The sequence below is a fragment of the Lissotriton vulgaris genome, chromosome 11 (genome assembly GCF_964263255.1).
Source record: "Lissotriton vulgaris chromosome 11, aLisVul1.2, whole genome shotgun sequence".
Lineage (NCBI taxonomy): Eukaryota > Metazoa > Chordata > Amphibia > Caudata > Salamandridae > Lissotriton > Lissotriton vulgaris.
Window position 1 is genome coordinate 59137838 of NC_141699.1, and position 21143 is coordinate 59158980.

The window sequence follows — 21143 nt, forward strand, 5'->3', positions numbered from 1 at the left end:
AGACCAGAAGTAGTAGATGGCAGAGAGTGTCATCTGGAGTTGCTTAAATCCTGCCCAGGTTTTCACAGGTTTCTGTACCACTCCAAAGACACACAGGTAAAAAGCTCCCTTGAGCCAGCCAGTTGACAAGCTCACCTGGGATGTACCTGTGTGTGCAGACTTGGGCAGCATTTCAGCAACCCTAGATGATTTTGATCTGCTCTCTACCATTTCTGCTCTCTACTGATGAAGGGATAAACCCAGAAACATGTATCTACCTGCACCAACTTTGATGAAAAACTACAATAACTTCGAAGGAAGCATGCTTCATTTCCCAGAATTCAATGGGGTGAACTATACTGGGATGAAAGGCAGTGTGCTTCCTGCCCCCTTGTTTTCATGTATATACATTTGTTCACCTTCAATCCATGCCTTGTTGCTATCTGCACATGCACTAGTGCTTGTGTGCTCATGTGCATGTACATTTATACCTACCCCAATGAGTGTGTATGTGCACTTGTGTGTGCATGCTAAACCTATGTATCTGTTTGCTTTTCACAAGTCTGTTTATTTCCATATTTGTGTACATATGAGCCTGTGTCCACTTTGGTTAATGCATATTTGATTTCTATCTCTGTTTTTAGCCAAGATTTCGATTTTACTAAAATGATATGTGTAAGATATTTACAGGGTCTTTCAGCTACACATCTACATCTTTTGGTCTGGTGCTGCACATTCACATATTTCTTTATCCCCTACAGCATACACTACAGGGTAATGATTCAGTACACTTTACCCAATAGCTACATTTCTTGTGAGTGACAGGGTTCTGCTCTTTCACAAGAAGCACTTTCACGTAGAAAGTTGGACCCTTCAGTTCTTAAGGACTATTTTAGCAACCTGTCTTTCTGACAAAAACGTATTTTTGCTTTTAGCCTGTTTTTTAGGTCTCGCTGGTGTTAGCAGCACATAGCGCTGCCCCAGCGAAAGACCTATTGTTGTGGGTTTGCCGGGAATGAGGACAGGGGATGTGCACGCGCTTTTCCTTAGCGATTTGACCTCGTGGGCGCGCACACCCAGCCCGGCGCTGTGCACATCCCCTGTCCTACATTCAGAGCAAGTCAGGCACTCGAAATTGCGCGCACACACACACACATACATACACCCATGCAGGCACAATGCATCAGGAAGCACGCACACACACGCACAGCTAACAGACACACAGTCACACATATACATACACACGCACAGCTACACACGCGCACACACACTGCTACAGGCGCACACACACAGCTACACCCAGACACGCGCACCACCACACTCCCCACTCACCCCCCACTCACCTGGCTCTTTTCTTGCTGCGCTGCTATGGGATGTCTCACAACGTTATGCCTTGCCTGCTCTCTCCCGGGAACCCCATCACTCCCGGAATCCCTGCTTTCTTCTGGCATGAGGTCACGTGTTCTTTCTTGGCATCACTCGTACTGATTGGTGGATACCCAGCCAATGAGTTAGCACGTTATTACTCTGTCGGCGTGCGGGATAACCTGTGTCCGGAAAGTGCAGATTCACCACGAACATGAGTTCCATCGGAACTGGGGGAAGAGGGCCTAAATTGTGTGGAGTGGTTGAGAAATCTGCGGGTGATGCTGGGGGAAGCATGTTTGTGAGTTGGTAAAGGGTCACCCTCATACGTAAACACACCAGCCCTATCCTCTCGCCCCATAACACCACGAGGGAGGCAGCGTTCTGGTTCCAACCTGTGGCTTTCATCTGTCGTATCCCTTTCGCTTCCACCACCCCCTCGCGTCTCTTCTCTGCTCTCCCTCCAATGCACCCTTCCTTGTTTCCGCTCCACTTTCACCCCCTCTTCTCTCGTGCGCTCCCGGTCCCTCCTCGTTTACCCTGTCTTGTTTCCACAGCCTCTCCGTCTCCTTAATGCGTGCCTCACTTACAGATTGGCCCCAAAACCCCACAAGCATATATTTCTCACTCGCTCTGTCGAACTCCCCGCCATTTCATCCGTCCGCTTCCCACGCACAAGAGCGTGTTTGGGAGGAGGTGCAGGGTGGAGAGGACTTGTGAGGAATCATTGAAGCAAACATCACAGGCGAGTGTTGGTCTGAGAGATTGCCCCGTCCCTCCTCCCATCCCATGGAAAGCCCTCTCTTGGGGTGTTTTCTCTGCTCCCCCTGCTCTGGGCTCCACCTGGACAGGTCACTGCACGAAGAGGTCCGGCCTGGTCCCTAAAATCATGATTTGAGGGGGGGGGGAGTGGTTAGCATGACATCATTAGAAAGAGATGACTTGTACATGAATCTCTGACTGCCATGCTGATTCGATGCCCTGTAGAGGTCGGTGCCATGCTGAGCCCGGGTGGCTCCTAGCTGGCCCTGCTGTGCGTAGAGGGTCTCTGTAGCCCCTTCGGCAAGTAATTTAAGCATTTATTGAGGGTGGGCACAGCTGGAAATGTTGTAGCGAAAGTTTGTTTCAGTCTACCTTTGGAGTACATCTCTGGCTAACAAGGATATGAACAGTCGCAAATCCACAGATTGGTAGTGAAGTTATTTTTTTAATTCCATGCTGCTTACACAGGTTTTCATTCATGTATTTGTAAATCTATACATTGGATCATTGAGCGTGCGTACACATAACACAAAATTGCTATTTCACTTTAAAATGTTGAGATTTTCCCCATGTGTTGAAATTTCGTTACCTTCACCCACGCCATCTTTGGGGGAATTTTTACCACGAATACAGACTTACTTTTGCCATGGACAAGAGTAAATCTCAGATTGTAACTAGGGTGAGAATGTGTCTTTTAAACTTGAAGATCCACAAACTGACCTCCTTTGCAAGTCGCATGCACACACTTTTATTATTATTTTCTTTAAGTTGCTCCGCTTCCTGCTCCGTTGATGACTTTTAGTTGTTACGCTTTGTTTTTCAAAAGTCTTCAGGAAGCATGTGTGTGCTTTGGAAAAATAAACAAATAGGTTTCCTAAGCGCGCGTACGCTTCCCGAATCGTTTAAAAAAAGCTTTGTTTCAACTCCTACATTATTGTACTGTGGTCTGCCTCCATAACTAAACATAAAGACTGGCAAGCAATGAGTCTCTGTGTTTCATTGTCTGCCGCCAAGGAATCCCACATCCCTTTGTAGTCATCCCAGACTATTGTGGGTAGAAGGTGCAACTTGATGAAAAACACTGCTCCCCACCATGTTTAAAGCTATGATCTAGTTGCAGTATATATTTTTAAATGCGCAAACACTATCTGGTGTGGGTCTCTGTTTAGATTCAGAATATGTTGAGCCAGAGAAGCTGAAAAGTCAATGTGGTGTTTTTTATTTTTTATTTTAAAAAATTCCACAAGAGACTACATAACTCGATTCGATTCAATAAGCTTTATTCAGTTAAAATGTAATAACCATAAAAGCAAAACTACAAACACATATGATAAAAAACTGTTACAGTTGATTAGGCATACAGAATAAAATCACAGTTCATATAACATTAAAGCATCACACTTTTCCTTACATGAATTTATCTTAATATAAAAGTTGCAGTAAAAAAACAGTCTCAGGCTCTCGGAGTGTAAACAGTAAACTCATAGCAGCAGTAGTGGTTGTAATATTAAATTTTTTGAACAACATAACTTAAATCCAGAATACATTTTTTACTTTTTAGCATGGAGACACCTGAAAATTATTTCTTATTTAGAAGGTCACAATGCACACATTCCATTTAAACTACGTTTAGCGATCGCCTTTGAACAGTTTATAGTCAGCTCATGCTTGTGACTCTCAGATATGCTGGCTAACACAAAATTCATTGCATTTTACAGCCTGATTCATGAAAACCGGAATCTACGATTTTCAAATTGCGATTAACAACGAATCGCAATTTAGAAATCTCAGATCGGTATTCATGAAATTATGCGAGAAAAAAATGCGATTCGCACGCGGCCGCAAAAAGCGTTTGCGATTTTCGGAAATCGCAGAATAATCGCTATTTTCGGCAACATCCGTGTAGGAATTGCGATATCGCAAATAGCGATATCGCTAATTGCGAGATCGCAAAATGCGAGATCGCAAAATCGCGAGATCGGGAAAACGGGAAGTCGCATTTCGAGCACAGTGATGACATCACAACCAGGAAGCAGCCAGTTCCCACCCCCATTCACAACAGTGAGGCAGACCTCGAGGCAGCAACTGACTCAGCTCCTGCAAGGACACCAGCAAACTTGGAATACCACACCCAATCTCACTGCAGCAATGGCAGCGGAGGCTGTCCCAGGGCCCAGCAACACCGGGCGCAAGAGAAAACTGAAGTTCTCCGAACCGGAGTTGGAGCACCTCATCGAAGGGGTGGTAGATAACCACTCCAAACTGTTTGGGAGAGAGTCAAGGAGGGTGCCTGAGCAGGAGAAACGGAGAATCTGGGTCGGGTTAGCGGCCACAGTGAACTCCGTGGGCGTGGCAGACAGGTCACTTGAAGAACTAAAGAAGAGGTGGTACGACCTCCGAGGTCGTGCCAAGGAGAAGGTTGCCGAGAGGCTGGGAGAGTCCCTGGCCACTGGAGGGGGAGGACCTACAGTCCCTCCAAACACCCCCATGGAGGACCGCGTTGAGGACACGTTGGAGCCCAAGGCGTGCATTGGGGTCACCAGATTGGACTCATCCCGCCCCACCCAAGAGAGCCAAGGTAAGTGGCATACGACTGCGACCCTGTCCCCTATCAATGGCCATGACCCTATAGCCTCCCATAATGTTCCAAAGTCATGCCATTGGTGCACATTAGGTAATGCCCTAAAGCATTGTGGGACATGTAGTCTGGCCACAATGTACAAGTACCCCAATACAGCCAGACAGGTTCCAAAGTACGCAATGCCACAGCCAGTCAGGGAATGTCATCCAGCATGCATGTAGCAACTGCACGTGTGACAGATACATGCAACTAATGAACGTCCACTTCCCCTCACAGGTGGCGCAGACAGCAGCGACTGTGACAGGCTGCTCATCAATGAGCAACCACAGGATGCCGAGGAGGTGCCGTCACAAACACATCCAGCACCAACAGGCACTGCACCTACCCCTGCAGCCAGGCCCACAGCATCAGCGCCTCCACCATCAGGCGCACCACAAACCCCTGCAGCCAGGCCCACAGCATCAGCGCCTCCACCATCAGGCGCACCACCTACCCCTGCAGCCAGGCCCGCAGCATCAGCGCCTCCACCATCAGGTGCACCACCTACCCCTGCAGCCAGGCCCACAGCAGCTGGAGTCTCCACATCTGGTCCAGCGACAGCGGTGACACAGCGCCCACCCACTGTGGGCAGCCAGCAGAGCAGGCATGGCAGGGCTCGCCTGCAGAACAATGAATGCAGCGGCAGGAGGGGGATGGAAGTGCAATTGCCGAGCATGAGCATAGAGCGTAGAATGCTACGCATTTACCAGCTGCAGGCACGCCAGCAAGGGGCCATACAGATGCAGCTACACAATATTGTCCGCAATGGGGCAAATGTGGCTGAGAGGATTGACCGCATGACGGCGGCCATGGAGGCCAACACAGCTGTGCTAATGTTACAGCGCAACACCGCCCGCCGCCGCCACCGGCAGCTAGTGACGCGGCTGTCCGCATATACCAGGTCCAACTACGTGATCGGCCATGCGACATCCCAGCTATCGCGATGGTCGCTGGCGCAGCAGCAGCAGCTAATCCAATGCTGTGAGGATGTGGCCAGAGTGTTAGAGCACCTCACCACTGCCGTTATAGCACTCCATCCCACTATACCAGGCAATGTCGGGGGGGACGATGGCAGCGAGGGCACCTCCAGTGTGAGCAGCCTGTCTGCCTCACAGGTTGCAGTGTTACGACGTAGCACCAGGCCCACTGCAGGGTCACGTGCGGTGGCAGAGGAGGAGCCGGAGAGGCGCTTGGGTGCTTCGCGCCAGAGGCGCACCTGAGTAACATGTACTTTAACCGGGACATGCTGACAATACAAGCCTGCCCTGGGTTTTGGACACAGCAGTATGGGGCAATACTGTTTGCATAGGAAGGATGGCAACTTGCACTATTATTGTGAATCCAACAATAATATTTACTATTGCATCATACTTTGGCGTCCTGTCATTATTTCCATTTGCATGCACTTGTGATTTGTTGGGTGAGGGGAGTGGGTGCACTAGAAACTGTTCATTGTGATGTGGTTGCGGCGTCTGTGGCCTTCAGCTGGGTTCTCCTCGCGTGCATGGCGCACATGTGCAGTTGGACAGTCGTCCCCTTCCGACTCACTGCCAGAGATGTCTACAGGTATCCGGCGCTTGTAGCAATGTTGTGTAGTATTTAGTATTGCACACACAGCCACAATGCGGCAGCACACATCAGGACTGTAGTACATGGCTCCACCTGTCTTGTGAAGTATGCAGAATCTGCTCTTCAGTAGCCCAAAAGTCCTCTCAATGCAATTCCTTGTGCGTATGTGTGATACGTTGTAACGCCGTTGCTGTGGTGTAGCAGGGTTGAGGTATGGGGTGAGGAGGTATTCACGCAGGGCATAGCCACTGTCACCTGAATGAGAGGAGCAGAGGGTGAGTGCCTGTGCAGCGCAGCTACTTAATCGCAGTTTGACATTGTGGGCAAAGTGTACTTACCAAGTAGGTGTCCTTCCCCGAAGTCTCCCCTGGCCAGTCGTGTGTGGAGGCCGCTGTGCCGGAATATGAATGAGTCATGTGTACTCCCCGGTGTTGGACAGGCCCCAGGAAGGGCTCGCTCCCTCCCCGCATGACGGAGCCCGGACACCGGCTCTCCAGGTGCTACCCACAGAAGCAACCCGCAACCCGTCCCCTACGGGACGCCTGCCCCCGATCACCTCTGTATCACTGGCCCGGGCCACCATCAGCACCATTGCCCGGGCCCAGCCGCCATCTTGGACACTGCACCACGAGGCCGCGTGGCCTCAGCTCGACCCCAACCCTGGGCCTGGCCAGGCCCCGACATCCCGGCACCACCATCCACCCAGGAGGTGAACGGCCCACTTGGCAGGTCAATGGGAGAGAGGAGTGTCGATGGCTCTCCCCCGCCAGGTACTGATCGCCCCAGCCTCCCCGGGCGCTGGCTCCACCCCCCTGCTGGGTGTCTGGACTCCCTCATCCCGGACCTCCCGACCTCTAAGTGCGAGGGTCCGGACATCAAAGGGCGCCAGACCTATAACTGAGGCAGCTCCAGAGCAGGAAGGCAGTGGTATCTGGAGTCGAGAGACACCGCGAAGAACTCATCCTTGACGGACTGCTGGCGCTGCCGCAGCCCTGCCTTGTGAACTGTCGTCCTGCCTGCTGGCGCTGCCGCGGCCTTCTGCAACCTTCATCCTCGTAGGGACCTGCTGGCGCTGCCGCGGCCCTTTGCAACCTTCATCTTCGTAGGGACCTGCTGGCGCTGCCACGGCCCTCTGCAACCTACGTTCTCGTCGGGACCTGCTGGCGCTGCTGCGGCCCGTTGCTATCTACGACCTCCTCGGGACCTGCTGGCGCTACCGCGGCCCGACCCTCCAGAACGCCGAGCTCGAGGATTGTGAGCTATCATCATTCCACCTCAATACCAGATTGGTAATCAGACTGTCCCGCTACCCCCTTTCCCTGCCAGAGACTAGAATTGAGAGGATCCTCGTATCCTGATCTCACTGTACCGTATTACTTTACTTCAAGAGCTGCGTATAAAAAGCGTTAACCGTATCTTTGTGTGGTGTCCATCTGTGGGGGGGAAGTTACTTGTCTGTACGATCGCTAGGAGGCGGCTCTCCCCGGAGGCCTCTCCCCTTGTCCTCGGCCGACCCTCCAGCTCCCGTCTAACACCCGGGTACTGTGCCACTATGTCCATGATGTATGTCTTAGCATTGCAGACCATCTGGATGTTGAGGGAGTGGTAGGACTTGCGATTGCGGTACATGTACTCCGTTGCAGCTGGTGGGCAGATGTGGACGTGGGTACAGTCAATGCATCCTATCACGTGTGGGAAATGGGCGACATTGTAGAATTTCAGCTTGGTCTCATCTAAATCCTGTTGGCTTGTTGGAAATTTGATGTGGTGGTGTAGCTGGGTCAGCATTGCGTCAAGGAAACTCCCTAGGCAGCGGGACATGGTGGGCTGGGATATCCCCCCAGCAGCCGCAACTATCCCCTGGAAGCTCCCGGAGGCCAGGAGGTGCTGGCTACACAATACCTGGACATGTGCTGGCACGGCATTGGTCCGCCTTGTTGGGTGCTGCATCAGGGGGTCAAGGTCCTGAATTAGCTTGATGATCATTGCCCCATTCAGGCAGTACTTTGCGTATATTTGCTCTCTGGTTTGGCCCAGCAGGGTGACGCGCTGGCGGAATATCCTGTCCTGGATTCTGCGGCTCCTCCGTGCTGCTCGCTGTAGCCTTCGCCGCCTGACCAACATGTACATTCCTGGCATTGTGACACTCCTTATGCTGATGCTGCTTCTCCTTAAGTGTGTTTGGTCAGGCCAGCACCAGTTGCTGATTGGCCAACGGTTTTTCAATTTTTTTTTTACTATGAGTTTGATGGTTACCACCTGCTTTGGGTTGTCCTTAAATTGCGCCTCGCAAAAAGCGATTTTGGGGTTTTCGCAAATTGCGATTTTTCATGAATCCCGATTGCGATGATATTGCGATTTCGCAATTTTTTTTCCCTGACTCCGTGATTTCTCACTATTTCCGATTCGCAAATGGTCCACTGCCGGGATTCTGCAAATCTTTTTGCGATTTCGCAATTCTGTGTTTGCGATTTCGCTATTATCGTGGTGAATACCGATAAGGGAAATTGCGCCCCCGATAGCATTTTCGCAGCTATTGCGGGCGCAATTTTGCTTCATGAATCAGGCTGTAAGTCTTTGTAATTCTGTTTTTATCCTTAAGACCCGCTGCTAAAAAGACAGAGCTGGGAGAGGGTAACGCGTGGACAGTCCAGGGCGAGGGAGACACTTAACGTACATGTGTCATCTTATTGTGTTAAGCAACACTTTTCCCTAATTCTTACAGGTGTTAAATTCTCTAGTGATGTAGTTGCGTACAAAATGTTATAGTGCTGTGAACTAAATGATCACTCCACTACAAGCAAAAACAAGCATTTAAAATGCAACAGGTCTCGCCTTTCATTAAGTTAAAGTCTTTTGCTTTGCTATACAATACCATTAGCAAAGCTAATGGCTTTAACTTAATCAAAGGCGAGACCTATTGCATTTTCAATGCTTGTTTTATATTGGCAACAGCCCAGTATCATGCCCCACATGAACGTTTTGCAAAAACTAAGAGGAAAAAAAAACAGAAGAAAATCTGTGACAAAGCCAAAGGTCTGACAGATTGTTGCTAACCTATTGACTTTGCCAATGTTTGTTTTTAGAGAAATCACTTCCCCTGTAAAATACCCACTACCTCTTTCCTGACATTGGGTGTTTCTTGAAGGTAACTGGAAGTAGATATATGGGGCAGAAGCAGACGATATTGTTAAGGCCTTGAAATGTCAGCATATGGATTTCCCTCTGTGCCGGCTTCAGATCATGACCTCCTTACTTGTGTGAATTTATACCCACTGCAGTTTGAATGCCTTTTCACTGTGATCAGGGGCTTCTGGCTGGAGTTGTAGTGCATCTATGTGTGCCCCCTGCTCTGGGTGCTGCCAGTGCTTAATTTGTAAAACAATAAGTGCCGGTGCCCAGAGTTTCTCCAACCATCCGGACGCCGTTGCTGACGAATGTCGGAATCGCTGAATGCTGTGTCTGTGAGTCTGGATTGAACCCGATGCCTCTTTCTTCCACCACCAGATACTCCCTTTCCCTTTATCTCACCTTTGCAATTATTTTTCATTGCTGTTTTATCACTTTGTCACTGTCTTCAGTCTTTCTTTTCCTCCTGATTTTCTCTCTCTTGCTCTGGGTCAAAGTCTGATGAGGAAAGAAAAGTGCAGATTCCCCAAAATGCATGCCGGTAGGCCCCACTGAAATCACCCAGTGCCAGGTTACCAAAGAGGCAAAGTAGGCTCCGGGCTATGAGCCCCACTCCTCTCAGGGGCCCGCGCCAAAAGATCAAAATATTATTGATTTGATCTTGAAAGAAAATTACAATCAAACTTTCTTGAATATTGTTTTCAAAAAATAGCAAAAAGAATCAACTCAAAGAAAAGAAAACTTTACATTAAAGACTCTATAGGGAAATACTGCATTACTGTAATGTATCCATTAAAAACCTAAAGTACATAAAACAGAGACATCAGATTCACATAACAGTTTGTCTTTAAAAAGCTCATCTGGCAGCTGTCAGTTTGTAAAACAATCCGGTGCATTGGGTATTAGGAGATGGTTTGCGAGGGGAGGGGACATTTGTCGACTGCCCAGGGCCCTCCACAGGGTTTGATCCGGCACTGCAACCACCGGTTCAAATTAAGCAGTTCTACCTATGTATTTGCACCAACTGTGTTCACATTAGAGGGGTTCAGCAGGTGGGCCACGATGAGATGCGCACCAGGATAAATCCGGTAAAATGTATGTTATCATGACACAGGCACCATACCACGGTCTGGGAGCAATGCGCTGCCAAGGAGGATACACTATAGACACCCGTGACGTGGTTATAATTAGCCAGATGTAGGTTATGGGTTTGACTCTAAAAAGAGATGTAGAAGGAGGGGGTCGACCGCCAGCAACCAGTGACGCACGAGGTTATTTGCATGGAAGTCCCTCCCTCTGGTCCTGAAAGCTTTTAAAGTGGACCCGAAGGTCTCATCCCGGAGGACGTTTGCATCCGAGAGCATCCGAGCGGACTCTGCTGACGCTGCGCCATGTCCTGGGCTCCCCTCCTCGCGCTCGCCGCTCTCTGCGCTGGTAAGAAAGTCACGGGTTTCCCTTTGTATTGTACACACAGTTCCATCAGCGCAGCTTGTGTATTTGGACCAGTCTCCTGCGCCGCTCTCTACACTGTCTGTGGTCCTCTCTTTCAGGTTCCGAGGCCCAGCTGGTGGTGACTCAGAGCCCCTCAGCATCGGTGCCCCCCGGAGGGACCGGCACAGTATCCTGCAGCGTCAGCACCGGAGCCATCGGCGATGGGCACTACCCCCGCTGGGTACAGCAAAGACTCGGAAATGTCCCAAAGCTATTGATGCACAGCACCAGTACCAGACCATCTGGGGTCCCCGCCCGCTTCTCGGGCTCCAGATCCAGTAATACCATGTCCTTAACTATTGCCGGTGCCCTGCCAGAGGACGACGCTTCGTACTACTGTGTTGTGTGGGGCGGGAGCGCGTCTCACAGTGACACCGCCCTCTGGGGAAGTGAGACCAAAACTTGTAAACTGATGGCTGTCGTCAGAGCGAGCTGCTGTGTGAGTGGCACAGAGGGGGGGCACCGCCGGCCTCTCAGCACTCAACGACCAATGTGTTGTGGCAAGGATGCGCCCGGTGTCACCATGTGGTGGAACACTGACTGTGACAATAACAAAACAGCTTCACGTATTTATCAAAAGAGGGCAGTAGCGTTCTGCCTTTCAGTTTCATGCATTTGAGTAGATTTTCTGAGTGTGATAAATAAAATAACAATACACATTTCACATTCGTATTACAGGGAAGAAATGTAGAAATGCGTGACCTTTTTTAAATGTAGTTCTTTTGTTGCACCTGCTCCTACGCTGCTCCCTAGAGATTTGGTTCACTTTGGAGCTGGTGAGAAAGGGTGACCTTTGGTGCCGTAGGGTTCATCTTATTTTTTAGGCGAATTTAAGACTCTTAGATATTCAGATAGTGTTAGCAGCGGTTCTGAAAATATGCATCAGTGGCAGAATTACCCGATACTCGGGTGTGTGACGTGTTGATTGTGGGAATGCAGCAAGTTCACACTTGGAAATGTCAACCTCATGTGAATTTGGCGCCTTTGAACCTGCGGGCAACAATGGCTATTAATTACCCTCCTCCTGGTTATGGGCCCAAGAAACAGGTGAGACATATAGGGGCCCATTAAGATGGCATGCGGATCGCCCCCGCCGGGCCGGCAATAGCCACCACCCGCCATCCATACCTGAAAGACCCCCCCACCATATTAGTATGGCTGGGGGGTCTGCGGCGGATGGAAAGACCGTCTGCCGCTTTTTCACCAGTCGACTCGGCGGAAAAGAGCATAATATGGTGGCAGTGTCTAAGACACTGCCATCCATATTATGACGCAGGAGGCAAGTGGCCTTGCCATGGTGGCGATGCCGCCATGGAACGGCATGCAGTCTTTTGTGTTGGGGGCCCATTGCAGGCCCCCTGGATGTTGGGCGGGTTGGGGTACACTTGGGGGTACCCATGGTACCTCCCTTACATTTCCATGCACTAGGTGGCAGGCACCGCACAGTGTCTGTCACGTTGTGCATTCAAACGCACAACATGCATTTTTTACATTGCGGCAGGTGCTGCTTGCAGCACTGCCCGCCACAATGTAAAAAATGTGGGATGCGCCCACCGGTGTGGCAGGCGCATCCTAATGTCACTGGCGGGACTGGCGCAACTTCGGCGGCCGGTCCCCTGCTCCCTTGCGACCGCCATCATAATATGCTCCATAATGAGGAGATGGAAATTAATAGTCGTTATTGCCCGGCAAGTAAGAGCAACAAGTCTATTACCCCAGGATGGCCTTTCAGTCGTGTTGTGCCCGCCAGCCCCTTCCTTCACTAAGAAGAAATATATGCAAAAATGTATTAATTTTGTCATCGTTTCAAAGGCTGATACATATGACTTTTCAATTGAGTAAAAACTTTGGACGGCCTATGGCAGCCCGGCTGAGACTATAATAACACACGAGGGCCAGAGCTGGGTTGCTAGTGGATAAATACAGACGGAAATGGCAAAAAAAAAATAACATAAAACCGGGAGTCCTATACTAAATACAGACTTTCCTGCCTTTTCCCTAACTCACAGCGCAGTAGGGGGCTTGCTGCGCTGTACTAAGTGATTTTATGATAAATATGCCGCTTAGTACATAGAGGGGCACACTTGGAGCTGACCAACCAAAAAGAAAGCTCCCTTTCTGGCCATATCTAACGCTAGATGCCCACAAAAGGCATCTGCGGCTGTCCAGCTCCCAGCATCCCCCGAGTGTGCTGATTGTGCCCTGTCTGACTATCTTTATTTTCTTTCCGGCACCGGAAGTGTGGAAGCGGCTCCTGCCCAGCACCTAGGGCCAGAAGTAGGTAATCTCAATTTACCTATTCTTAAATACCGAATTTTACCGATTCGGTATTTAAGAATAGGTAAATGGGATGTAGATAATTTTTCGCTAAAAATGACCAAATCGGTAAGATTCGGTATTTACCGAATCGGTAGTTACCGATTCGGTATTTGCCATTCATTGCAATGGGTCTGAAGGCCCATAGGAATGAATGGCAATTACCGATTCTTTTAGAATCACTAGATCAGCTCCCCTCAGACAATCAAGAGGAGAAAACCGAATTAAAAGCCAAGCTAGACACACTATTGCAGGAGAGAATTAATAAAAGATGGCAGGCAAGTAAACTTGCCCACTTCGAATATGGCGAATCTGCAGGAAAACTGTTGGCCTGGAAAATTAAAGCGGACCAATCAAGAAATTTCATCAAACAAGTGAGGGTCACCGGGGAAGCTAATAGTAGGTCAACAACCATGGCCATAGGAGAAGCTTTTAGGGAGTTCTTCCAGAACATATACACAGAGGAATTGAATGTTAATGTAGATGAAAGGAACGAATGGTTGAATAATATAATTCTCCCGGAACTGGAAAGTTCCCAAACTGAGAATATAGACAAAGATATCACTGAATTAGAAGTCTCTAACACCATCAAGCAATTATCACAGGGCAAAGCCGCGGGACCAGATGGCCTCCCCGGGGAATTATATAGGGTACTTAATTCCACGCTTACCCCTGTCCTCACGAACATTTTTAACGATATAATGATCAGAGGGCAGGCACCACCAAGCTCCTGGGGGGAAGCCAATATAGCTTTAATATTAAAAACCGGCAAGGACCCAGCCGAATGTGGATCATATCGCCCAATCTCGCTTCTCAATAATGACTACAAGAATTTTACTTCAATTTTGGCTGCGAGATTGGGAAGCGAGATTGGTTCGATCATTCACTCTGATCAAAAGGGGTTTATCAGAGGTCGGCAACTAGCTGATCTAACCTATGATTTGGTGGGAGCCTCGGATATCGCCTCAACTTTCGGCCTACCCCTGGCCATCATGACCCTCGACGCCACCAAAGCGTTCAATAGGGTAAATTGGGCATACTTAAATTCAATAATGACTAAATTCCACCTGGGACCCAAATTTTGTAGGACTATAGGCTTACTATATAACAACCCCAGAGCATCTCTACTAATAAACGGTACACGAACAACTCCTTTTAAAATCAGCCGAGGAACAAGACAGGGCTGCCCCCTGTCCCCCCTTCTCTTTAATTTATATGTAGAACCGTTTGCACAATCCATCAGGGAGGATACTAACATTCCACATTTCACTTTCTCGGGCTGGGAAAAGAAGATTGGCCTCTATGCCGATGATATTCTTATATATACAACTGATCCTACATTGGCATTCCCCATCATTATAAAGAAAGCGGAAAATTTTGGGAAATTCTCTGGTTACGAAATCAACGCAGGAAAAACCGAAATTATGGTCTGGAATATTCACAATCTTCAACTTCCGACAAAATCCTCAATGAGGTACCTTGGTATCACAATAACTAAAGATCTAGATCACTTGGCTCAAAACAACTTAGCCCGTATTTCCCGAGAATCCCAAATTCTGATGAAAGCCTGGTCTTTTCTCCAGCTTAACATATATGGGAGAACTAGCCTGATAAAAATGAGTATTCTCCCGAAATTCACTTTCATTTTTAATTCCATTCCACTAATCTTTGACACCAAGCAGCTTGCAAAATGCCAGCAAAACATTAATTCATTCATTTGGGGATATAAATCCAGCAGATTAGCTTGGAAAAAGCTGAGAAGGAGAAGAGAAAAAGGGGGGCTTGCTTTGCCAGACCTGGAATATTATGCCTGGGCATTTCATCTGACCCACTCTAGGATGTTACTTAAGCTCCCCTCGGAAAATGCAAATGGGCTTATGTACAAGGCAATGTTACTGGGTTCGGACCTTCCAGTGAATGGTTTTCTCTTCAAGTTCGGCCACCAGAAGTTTTTCAAAAAAATTAGATTAAAAACACTATTGAGTAGCTCAAAAGAATGGTCCCAAATAAAATCTAAGATCGGGATAGGACACTTATCCGAACATGCCCCAATTTGGGACCTACCTGGACTAGCACCACAAGAAGCCAACACAGCCAAAAGAATCCTGCTGGACGCAGGGATCACAAAGTGGGGGGATCTGCTGACGGAAGGAACAATCTTGGGCTGGGATATCTTCAAGCTTAAAGTAACATCACCACTCTCCTGGATAGTATATTTACAAATAGGAAGTTGGATTCGGACTCAAATTAAGAAGAAAGGAATGATGGGACAGGAGAGTCCTTTAGAAAATATCCTAGTGGAAAGACCGGCGGGAAAAAAGGAAGTTGCACTCTTCTATTGGCATATTATAGAGGATGGAGAGCGAGACTTTAACCTCCCGGAAAAACTTTGGGGTGCGGAGGGAGAACTAGATAGGGGAGATATTTGGGAGGAATCTTTTACCCTCCTCTATAAAATCATCAAGCCAGCAAGGCTGAGGCGCAATCATTTCTTCACACTTCATAGAGCGTATTACTCTCCGAAACGGCTATCGAAATTTCAAACAGGGAAGTGCTGCAGTAAATGTTCTTTACCAGCAGCGTCAGACCTGCATATGTTTTGTGAGTGTCCGAGTATTGCCACCTTTTGGCATGAAGTTAGAACAACACTCGAATCTATTCTTAGTGTCACTATCCCGTGGTCATGGTCTTTGGTCATCTTCGGATTAAATTATAACATCAAGGGATCAGAGAGAGATTTTCTGTTTTATGCCATCTTACTGGCTAGAAGAGAAATCTGTAAAAATTGGATTAACATAAATCCCCCAACACATGCAGAGTGGTTGTCTTCATTATACGCAACTTCAAAGCTGGACTTATTGAGAACATGCAGCCCTCGATCTCTTAAATTTTGGCAACTTTTGATCAATTGGAGGAGGGATAGTTAGCCTACCCGGGTTTTTTCTTTTTTTTCCCCCGGGTCCGATGATTAGGCCTAAAATCTCTCTGTCCAAAAGGGTGGTATCGTACAGTAACTGGACAACTGGCCGAACTGGTCTGAAGGGAGTACGTCTATTCAAGCTCTGCTGGAAGCATGGGAGCCGGCTCTCTGGGCACCTGGAGCTCAGTATTGGGCTCCTAGGTGCTATGGGGGGGTCGGTCCTCGTGTCTGAGAGGATAAGAGCATAGTTGGATCGACTTTATGGCTAATGAGGACACAAAAAAAAAAAAAAAAAAAAGATTCGGTATTTACCGAATCGGTATTTACCGATTCGGTAATTGCCATTCATTCCTATGGGTCTGGAGGCCCATAGGAATGAATGGCAATTACCGAATCGGTATATACTGATTCGGTAAAAGGGGGAAAACATTGAAGGGTGGCAGGGTGTCACTTTGACACCCTGTTGCACCCCTCAATTGTGTATGGGTGCACGTGGCACACATACATGCCTAAGGGCATGTATGTCTCCCACATGGCACAGTTAAAAATGCACAGATTTGCATTTTCAAATGTATTCATTATTTAGCACCAAGTTATAGTTGGTGGTAAATAACGAATCCTAAAATGGGAAAAGCACTCATTTGAGTGCTCCCTACATTGCAAATTCGGTAATTTACCGATTCGGTATAGTACCGAATTTGCAATTTAGGCCACCTACATCTCAGTAGCCTAATACCTGTCGGTAAAGGCCGAAATTCGGTAATTTCGTCCGTTACCGACCGCTATTGAGTGACCTACATCTGGCCCATAGTGCTTTATGGCGCTTTGCGCCTCACTTCTGCTATTTCTAGGATATGCAAGTAATATGTCTAGTTTCTCTTCCCCTTTTGCTCTGTGCCCATGATCTGCTCTCCACCTGCTACCCCTGGGCACTTGGTTTTATCAAAATTAATTCCGCCACTTAAATGATGCCTTCCTGAACAGTGTCGCTCTTACCAGTGCCAAGGTTAGCCCTGCTATTGACCCAGAGTATGAAACATCGGTTTCCTATAGCACAGTGGGTTGGTGCGCCTGTTGCGTACACCAAGTGGGAACTCGGGCCATGTGATCAATTTTTAGCAAGGCTACTCCTTCTTTCATCCTTACAAGATGCCTGTAAGGATGTGGTTTACTTTGCTGAGAAATAACATCCCAGCATGTTCCTTAGAGCTCTAAAACTCCACAGCCTGCCAGGCTCTCAAAAGGTCTGACAGTTCACGCGTGCAACGCCCCCCCCCCTCCTACCCCCTCCCCATTCGTGTATGGCAGCTTGGGCTGAAACAGCTTCCCAGGCACACACACAGCCGCACCTGAGTACTTCACAGGTCTTTAAAAGACCATTTGCGCGTTAACGAGGCTTGTTGTTTTTAACCCCTTGGAGCCCCTGCAGCTACACTCTGCATATTGCAGGAAGAGTCATCCCCCCCCTCGAAATGTTTAGTAGCCCCTCCCGAAATTTGGCACTAGATGCGCCTCTACTCTGCCAACCTCCAAGAAACCTTTCCAGCATTCCTCTTGTGCCTTCTAAAGCAGGGGGGAGGTATACCATGTTGTACTTTTCAACCACCTCTCAACACTTCCCCCCCACCCCGAAAAACTGACTTAAAACAGAAAGTTCACAATTACAGTACTGGAAACTGGACTGCTGGTGTAATGGGTGTCGAGGGAGGTAGAATGAAGCCCCCTTACAATCACTATCTTGTCAGGTCACTCCAGAAACTGCACCTTCTCCTCCAGAAGGTGAGACTCACCGATCTTAAATGCGGCTCTCCCCGCAATCAGAAGCAAACTTCTCTGCGATCAGAAGCAAACTCCCATAATTAAACCTGCCATCTTCCAGGAAGGCCAGTGGTGAAATAATACACGCCGAAGTACGGCAAGCAACAGTGGGCATCCAGGGAGACAGGAGGGGCCCCATACTGGCATACTTGGCTCCATACTGGGGCGAAAGGCACAGGGGACAAGCAGAACCGGGATAGGGAAGGCTTCAGCAGGCAAGCAGAGGCTGGGGTATGAGATGTACAAGGCTGACTGCTACGAGGGGCACAAGGGCTTGCGAGAGGAGTAGCGGCCCCAGCACTTCCTGCTCCTCGCTGATACGTCGCTGTTCCCTGCACTGCTGCCCGCTCATACTGGATACGATCAGGATTGGCTCAGGGTCACAGCCGTCACTAAAAGACCCTGAGCCAATAGGTCAACTGTAGGTTACTAAAAGACCCTGATTGGCAGGAACTTAAAGGAATTTCAAACATCAGGGGCGTGGCGGGCAACTCTGAAGCACAGCAGCGCGGCAAAATGTACTAGTATTTTGCCGTTTCCAAATATAAATACAGACAAAGGAAAAATAGTTTTCCCTCTGTATTTATATGTAAAATCCGTAGAAACGGAAAACCGGGAGCCCTAATTTAGTATTATACAGAACATTCCTCTCTTTTTCCTGTGCTGGTGCACAATGTGCTGTCCTGCTGTCTAGCACTGTTAGAAATGGGGGTCTCTAGTTCTCTAGTTGGCAGAGGTAGGAGTTGGACCTTTGTCCAAGTAGGGACCCTTCTTCCTAGTCAGGGTTCACTTCTAAAATAACCCCTGCTCACTCCCTTGGTAGCTTGGCATGAGAATACAGGCATATCTCAGTGGCAGTGATCAACCAGAGGGTGGCACTGGTGAACCAGAGGGTGGCAGTGATAATCCAGAGGGTGGCAGTGGCAAACCAGATGGTGGCAGTGATGAACCAGAGGGTGGCAGTGAGGAACCAGAGGGTGGCAGTGGTGAACCAGAGGGTTATGAACCAGAGGATAGCAGTGATGAACCAGAGGTGGCAGTGGTGAACCAGAGGGTGGCAGTGATCAACCAGAGGGTGGCAGTGATCAACCAGAGGGTGGCAGTGATCAACCAGAGGGTCACACTGGTGAACCAGAGGGTGGCAGAGATGATTCAGAGGGTGGCAGTGGCAAACCAGAGGGTGACAGTGATGAACCAGAGGGTGGCAGTGATGATCCAGAGGGTGGCAGTGGCGAACCAGAGAGTGACAGTGGTGAAACAGAGAGTGACATTGGTGAACCAGAGGGTGGCAGTGGTGAACCACAAGGTGATGAACCAAAGGATAGCAGTGATGAACCAGAGGGTGGCAGTGGTGAACCAGAGGGTGGCAGTGATGATCCAGAGGGTGGCATTGGCAAACCAGAGGGTGGCATTGGTGAACCAGAGGGTGGCAGTGATGAACCGGAGGGTGGCTGCAATGAACCACAGGGTCGCAAACAGGCTGGACACGTAGCAACAACATGGTCGTGACCGTTGCGACCACAAAAGTAAGTTCGCGTTCCCGAACTTGTAAAAAACCCTCGCGAACTGGCAAAAACAGCAAATTCGCAAATTAGCATGAATTCGCAAATTTTGAGAATTGCGAGTTCAATTTCGCACGAATTCGCGGAACGCGAATTCGCAAATTTCGCCCATACTTAATAAATACATATATATTTTATATATATATCCTGTGTGGTGTCCTTTCATTTGATATTCAAGGGGTTACACATGGTAAAACAGCTGGCTTTACACGCCCTCAAGAGTATTTTAGGCTAAGACTGTTCTGTCCACGCTACCTCTAGGATAGCTGGTCTATTAGGTTCACTTTACAACCATCACCATAAGGGTTGTTTGGACTGGTGCAAGGTGTTCACTAGAATAGTGAACATCATATACCAGGCCAGCTTCTCACAAATAGTATTCCAAAAGACTGCAAAAACAGCCAAACAAACTGTTTTATTTCCAAGAAGCCAAAATACACTCAATTCACTAGCTTTGGCTGGCAGAACACCAAGAATCACTCTGTATATCTCCATTCATAACATTGCGCAGAAAAAGGATCCTTGTATGTATTATGTCCATATTTTAATTCCCTGGGGAGACAGAATCACCAAGAAAGAAATATGTTTTTATACCTAAACCTATTTAGATATTCCCTCAAGGGAGCCGGATAATTCAATTCACATCTCACTATGGTACCTTTCAAAAAGCAACACATTCTTCTATGTGTGCTTAAAACAGGCATGCCAAAATAGTGCAAAATATGCAGTATTATAATCAAAGTAGTTCTTAAAGTACTCTTCGTAAGTTGAACCGTTCAAATTTCATAGGAGTATAGAAAAATCTCCTCATTACCTGCCTATATGTGTTGCATCACATACATCTACATATTCATATTCATAGGACTAACCCAATATTTGGCCAATTTCAAATTCATATCATATTCATATTCAACATCAAGCTCCCGGGTAAGTGTACCTAAACTAAGCTTACCAATCAGGTCCCGGGTAAGTGTTCCTAGACTACCTTACCAATCGGTTTTCAAACCTATACAAGTGCCACAAAACGACTATTATCAAACAAATGGTTGTCCAAATTTTAACTGCCTAGTTCTAAATGCCCTAACGGTATTTTTTTTAATACTCACACCAAAAAGGTTCTCAGTCAGGGGTGACATCATGTGGAGGAGCAAAATCAGGAAGATCAGAAATATACTGGGCTGCAGAGACAGAGAACCCCCAAAATCTCCATGCACAGAGTAACTTCTTAGTAGAATTCTGTCCTGTCCTCCTCAGTTGATTTCTGTCTCCTGATAAGATCACTCCCTCAGATAGTCACTTCTGATGAGGTCCACGTTGGCGTGCCAAACTGTAGTAATCAAAAATCCACTTCTCAGGGGTTTCACTGATACTTAGTCCATTTAAACCAACAAAGAATAAATTGACACAGAAGCTGAAATATAAATTTTTTTATTATTCTCAAATGAGTTGAGACTCCGTCACACAGAAGCCTTAGCAACTGAATGAAGCAGTCTAAAGAGTACAAAACACTGGGGCTTTATATATGCTTTAAAGTTGCATTGTAAGCATAAATGCAAGGGGCAGTCCTGGCTCATGTAAGCATGCAAAATGACTAAGTTGGGCATACAAGATC

General features: G+C 48.0%; 1 protein-coding gene across 1 annotated transcript in view; it reads left to right on the forward strand.

The window, feature by feature from the left end:
• The first annotated feature begins 10760 nt into the window (after nt 1–10760).
• The window catches only part of LOC147678960 (uncharacterized), a 29778-nt gene continuing 19395 nt past the window's right edge, over nt 10761–21143 (forward strand). The window contains exons 1-2 of the mRNA XM_086942446.1: nt 10761–10858; nt 10975–11481. Coding sequence (XP_086798572.1) covers nt 10816–10858; nt 10975–11481 — 550 coding nt within the window. The 5' untranslated portion in view covers nt 10761–10815. The remainder of the gene's footprint in view (nt 10859–10974; nt 11482–21143) is intronic.